The sequence below is a fragment of the Schistosoma mansoni genome, chromosome 7 (genome assembly GCF_000237925.1).
Source record: "Schistosoma mansoni strain Puerto Rico chromosome 7, complete genome".
In the NCBI taxonomy this organism is placed as follows: Eukaryota; Metazoa; Platyhelminthes; class Trematoda; order Strigeidida; family Schistosomatidae; genus Schistosoma; species Schistosoma mansoni.
This window is the reverse complement of record NC_031501.1, coordinates 4,323,000-4,329,383: the sequence shown is the minus strand read 5'-3', so window position 1 is coordinate 4,329,383 and position 6,384 is coordinate 4,323,000. Positions and strand designations below refer to the sequence as shown.

The following is a 6,384-nucleotide window of genomic DNA, read 5'->3' as shown; positions in this document are numbered from 1 at the left end:
TGAATCGACAACTGCATCTCTGTGCTAATGTGGTATGGCAACTTGAACCAATGTACGTAATTACGAAGTTCCACGTTGTTGCTGACCGACTGTGGATAGCTTGTAGCTGAAACTCACAATTTTCACTCAATTTCGTACTTCGAAAGAATTAAATGATAGTTTTCTAGTGAAATGAACTTTTAAGGTTAGTATGTTGGGATTAGAAGTTGGATTTACCCTGGTACGGCCGAGAGGGAAGAGTCCGCTCTTCCGCACGAAATGCTCTCATGTGGCCACGCGTATATAGCCTCTGACAGGGAAGTCCTACTCACTGTCTTCTCGTGGCATTACTGTTGTTTACGAAATTGAGAGGATGAAAAGCGAATGTCCGGCTCTTTAACCGGGTTGGTGGACACGGAAAGTCCACCTAGGGGAGTTGGAAAACCCTGATTCCAAACCAATGGTGCACATGGACTCCAGGATCCTGAGAGAACAAATAGCGTATGAACCAATGGCTTTTCACCGGCTACCACGTGACTGCATCTCCTTACGTTGCTCCACTGACTTGTGGATCAGACCTTTAGGTCGACAACTGCATTTCTGAGCTAATGTGGTATTGCTGTGGAATTGATTGACATTTTGTAAATGAAGTGTTTACTGTATGGTTCTCAGATTTTATTAAGATGTTCTGTGATTTTGTGTTCAAATACATTCGATCGTCCCCACTTGTATTCTCGTTCACTACAATATTACGATTTGACTAAAGTTGAAAATGTCAACCGATAAATGGTTATTCAGTAGCTGAAAGTTTAAGCGGTAGTTGAAAGGCCTAGATGATGTGTCAAAGGAAACTTAAAATAGTTTACATGAATCCCATTACACCCCGTTACATGATCAGAAAGAATTACCGAACGAGAGACAACAAAGATTTGAGTTCAATAACATGAATTCGTTTTATTTGTCTGGGTTTCCATTAGCAGCTTACAACCCGAAATATTTAGAATCGGGATTATGAAACGGGGTTGAAATTGCGTACATGAATGAGTTTAGTTGAAGTTGCTTTCAAAGCACATCAGTTTAGTATAGTATAGTAAGGATGCAAATAAATTTAAGAGACTGAATGAAATATTGCAAATTTATATTCTATGCGAAAGAACATTTTACAACATGGAATTTAACCAAGAGCTAATAATCAATGGCAGGTGTTTACCTGATAAAGAAACTCTAAAAATCAGTTAAAGGAAAAGGATAAAACCTCGGTCAATATAAAATTGCTTACTTTCTTAGTTGTCTCATATTTCCACTTGCAGCTTTTTCTGCTGTCATTGCTAGGACTTTCACGTATGTCTGCTTGTTGGCTTTAATGTTCCTCTTTACTCTCTTCTTTGCTTCTGCGTACCTGTCCTGTGCATTGACTTTTTTCTGCTGTTATTAATTGCTATCTCTTTGTTCTTCCTTTCTTGAATCTTCCCCAGAGTGTAGATAAAGATCCATTCATTATGATGGTTCTTCTTGAGGCCGAACGCCTCTTGGTGTGTTGAGGCTATTGCTTCTTTAATCACTTTCATTTGTTCTCCATAGTAGTTTCTCCTTCCTTGAGTGAGTCTTGTAAGGCTTGGAACATGTTGCTGATATCTATTTTGAATTCATTGAGTTTGTCAGTATCTCGAGGGCTGTTTTAAACTTTTGTAGTACTGTTTCTCCAGTTGTCCAGTCTTCTTCAGCTTTAGTTCCGTCTTGGTCACAACCAGGCAGTGATCTGAAGCAACCTCAGCTCCTCTCTTAGTTCTCACATCCCCCGTGGATCTGAATTTTTTATTGATGCAAATGTGCTCGATCTGGTTCTCTATAGTGTGATCCGGTAAGACCCATGCGACTTTATGTATGTGTTTGTGAAGGAATATTGTGCCACTTATAACCATTTTGTTGAATGCCCATAAATTTGCAAATCTCTCACCATTTTCGTTCCTTCCTCCCTGTACATGTCGTCTCATGATATCTTCATACCCGGTGTTGTCCATTCCGACTTGGGAGTTTAGGTCTCCCATCTGGATGGTTTGGTCTCTTCATGAGCGCTTCTCTACGATCGACTGCAGCTTCTCATAATATTCATATTTGTTGTCTTTATTGCTACAGCTAATGGGTATATAACACTAAATAATCCTGGATTCGCGAGATTCCTATCCTATAAGTGCTATTTGTGCTTCTTTGGACAGCATCAGTGCAACACCTTGTGTGTGTGCGAAACATTTTTTTCTTCACTACCTGAGTACAACAGCACCTCTTCCGAAGCTAATCTTTTATGTTCAGCTTAGGTTCAATGGGTTTCACTAATTCCAAGAAGCGACAAGTTGTATTTCCTCACTTCAGCAACTATTTGACTGGTCCTCCCAGTCTCCTACATTGTCCGTAGATTTGATGTGGTTATATTAATTGTTGCTCTGATTTTCAGGAGGGACATCAGCCTTGTGATTCCAAAGAATCTTGGGTTTCACTATAAGACGTCATAATTCTTCTAAATGAAGGTCCTCCAACTCCCAGGGCAGATTTCAAGTGACTTAGTTGATTTTTTCTGGTTGGCGTCCTCTAGCGAGGTTGTTTTGTAAGGGATGGGGTTGCCGACCTCATGTCCGATCCTCCTCTCTCCGGCCTGGGTACCAGCAGTAACTCTAGCAGGGCTACAGGCGGAGTTAGTCTACTGCTACTTTTATTCTCCTTATTACTTCCGAGTTGTTAGTTTCATTTTGTTGTGATGTAAAGTGTAACGTAAGGGTCCGATACATACTCCTGCTCATATATGCATATTTACTGTTATGATTGTTTTCTAACTGTCACTCAAACTCTTTGGAGCGATGTGAATCAATGGTTTATGCTATCGAGCAGTATCTTTAACCCTCAGATAACTCATCTTTTATGTCTTGTAGCCTAATATTGTTACACACTTTTTCCCTTCATTTTTTCTCATCAATCTATATTCTCTACGTTTAGTTCTTACTAACATCGATATTATTGTCTCAACTCATTTGTTATTCAACCTGTTAATTTTACGTTTATCTCTTCTTCTCTTCCAAAGCTCATGTGTATCAGCCTCTACATTGTTTATGGTTGACCAAGGCACATTGAATTAATGCATTTCCTAATAGAACTGCAAACTTAATTCTCACTAACACAAAGACTAGTCTTAACTTATTTAATTCATAGAATAATAGGACTGTTGTATTTTACTGAGGTAATGTTATATTGTCAGATTATGTTTTTGTTAAAAGACATACATTTCAATTTTTTTGGATGGTTTTCACCGTTTGACATCATGCAGATAATTTAAGATTGTCGACATGTGACCTTCAGTAATCATCATCCAAGTGGATTAAAACTATTTGTATAACGAACTGTTATCAAAATTTAAAAAAAATTGTCGTGAGTATAATATATCACTGTAAAGATTTTATGCTTGAACTATGCCTGTAATTATTCCACCCTTTCAGGTCGCTTGCTCTGGGCCTTTTCCAGCACCACAATCTCTTAGTGGTCAAATTGAAATGCCGCGACTCGTTACTCAGGGCACAAAATTTGAAGGATGCATCGTTTTATTCATGTTGCTTTACTTCTTTTCTATGGCTAGTTCTATTTGGTGGGTGGTTTTGACAATCACTTGGTATTTAGCTGCTAAATGTCATTGGGCACATGAAGCTATATCACGTAATGCACAGTATTTACACTTTGCTGCATGGGCTATTCCAGCTGCTAAAACAATTGGGATATTAGCTTTGGGAAAGGTTGACGGCGATCCACTATCTGGTGTATGCTTCACCGGATTAACAGATCCAGTTATACTGAGAGCATTTTTAATTGCCCCATTATGTTTGTATCTTCTGATTGGAACGTGTTTCCTGTTTGCTGGTTTTGTATCATTATTTAAAATCCGTACAATCATCAAAACCGGAGGTTCAAAAACAGATGACCTAGAGAAATTAATTATGCGAATTGGTGTATTTAGTTTACTGTACATTGTTCCAGCATTAGTAGTTATCGCCTGTTATTTACATGAATCTAGAATGTCTGAAAAATGGATGCTTACATGGTATACAACTGAAGTATGTCGTAAAGTAGATCCTAATCAACTAGCCGATTCTATATGTCCTGGACATTTCAAACGACTGGTTGAAGCCGGTAGTTCAACATCCCGATCAGATAATTCCGATATTTCTGTTAGTCAAAACATATTTGCAAAAATACCTGCATTAGAAAAACCCGAATTTGAATTATTTATGATTAAATATCTTATGACATTGGTTGTCGGTATAACAAGTGGTGTCTGGATATGGAGTGGTAAAACGCTTGTATCATGGAAGCGTTTCTTCGCACGAGTTTTTCGTCGTCGTAGTTGTTGTGATAACAAAAATATCGATCTAACTGTTTCAAGTACGCGTTCCGGTCTTGTCGTCGCTAGACGAGGCGTTCAGTCGAATGCTCTACCACCTGGTGTAGCATCAAATCCTGGTTCTGTTCCGCTGTTAACACGTACAATACAATCATCTCACCCAGTACAACCGTATATTTTCAGTCAAGATACAACAACAACTACTAGTGGATGGGCATCGAGAGGTGCACCGTCTGGAGTAACTGCACCACCAGATATTTCGTCAACTCCCGTGAGTTATGCTGCCCAACCTAACTGGTTAGCTGCTAGTCCAAATTCAGTTCAGATTAATGCTGGCCTACAAACTGGTATGATAAATACAAATGCACAAAGTGTCGTACCCGCTAATTCTGGTCTAGGCTTACTGTAGTTTTGATGTCCTGTGGTTAATATTCATGATCGGTGTACCTCTTTTCCAAGAAAAAATATATCTTCCATCACCAGTTCTACTGATATTTACCATTATTATTATTATTATTATTATTATCTCGCCTGTAAATTAACTTGATATCATATGACTCACTAAATTACCCTTACAAATATTGCACTCGTAAAGAATTGTAATCATTTGTCCCATTTAATTCTTCCACCTATACCTCGCTTTACAACATGTGGAGTTAGTCATCAATCATGATGTTTAGTTTCTTTATAACAAGTAGTAGCCTTGTATGGCTTATCATCCCTCTCTGTGCTTTTCCATATGGTAACTAGTATGATAAAGTAGACTAATCATCTGATTTCATTTGTTTTCTGTGTATTGTTACTAATGTAAATTGTAGGATATGCATTTACATGTTCTGTTTTTCTTTATACCTGTTTTTTTGCTTTTAGTATTAATATATATATATATATATATATATATATTACAAGAATGCGTTTGCATCTGCCCTCTTCATATTATGTACAAATACACACTTCTTTGTAAAAGACGATAAAATAAAATACCATTGCAGTATGAAACTACGGTAGATAACCGGTTTTCTCACCCTTATTTTGTATTTTCAAAATCGCATACATACTAGAATTTATTCACATTGCTGTTTTATAATTACATTTAATTCAATCTATATGTATAGGTTGATATCTGTGTTATTTGAAGGTTTTTGTTTAATTAACCCGAGGCAATTATGGAGTGGAATTCTCAGAAATGCAAATAATGGAGCCAACCACAGCTCACAGAATATATACTTTTTAATGATCTCTACTTTTGCTTAATAATATTATATTTTGTTGTAGTATGTAGTTTTTTTATAAATGCCATCTTCCAGGTTCCAAGTAATCCTTTGTTTAGTCGATTTTTATTTTCTTCATCTTCCTCACTTGTTTTATTTTCTTGTTTGCTTCTGATCATCATTTCTTATTTATCGTTTGGTGCTTCCACCAAACAAGAAAGTGTTTACAGTTCGCCCCACTGTCCTCTTCGCAATTGCTTTCAATACATAACCTGACTAGCCGTTAAATAAACAATTTTTGACGCTCTTCTTTTAACTGCTTGGTTTTTCTGTCAGTTTTGTTGTAGAAACATTGTTCTTAGTTGCGTATTTTCTAAGATAGATTTACCTCGTGTCGCTTATAATCTAAGGCGAATATGCTAATAGACTGAGCATTCAACTAAATATTCCCTGCATCCAACTACATTTATGGTAAGATAATATAACACTATGTAAGTTTTCTATTTAAATTCTCACTGTTTACAGTCATAATTGACTGGTAAATTTTGACTAAATTTTTGCATGGCCAATTGATTTTGTGAAGTATACATACCCATTCTGAGTTTCTTATTACCAAGCTGTTCGATTTGTTTAGATTTTCAAGGCTGAAAATTTCCAAGTAAAACCAGACGTTTCCTTCAGAAACATTACTATTATACAGCGTGTTCAGTCAATTATCAAATAAAACGGACAAATATTGGTCAGCAATTTAAAGTTTGAGAAAGTAGTAAGTTTCCCAGACACTTTCATCTGCTAGTGAAATGTAACAACCAT

The 6,384-nt window shown here is 36.9% G+C and overlaps 1 protein-coding gene across 1 annotated transcript; it reads left to right on the top strand.

Annotated features, from left to right (window-relative positions):
- Positions 1–3,437: 3,437 nt before the first annotated feature.
- Smp_118970 (putative frizzled) lies at positions 3,438–5,881 on the top strand (the record flags this gene model as incomplete). The annotated part of the gene is made up of 1 exon (XM_018798657.1): positions 3,438–5,881. The coding sequence occupies one exon, from the start codon at positions 3,438–3,440 to the stop codon at positions 4,767–4,769; it is 1,332 nt and encodes a 443-aa protein (XP_018653577.1). The 3' UTR covers positions 4,770–5,881.
- Between the last annotated feature and the right edge of the window lie 503 nt (positions 5,882–6,384).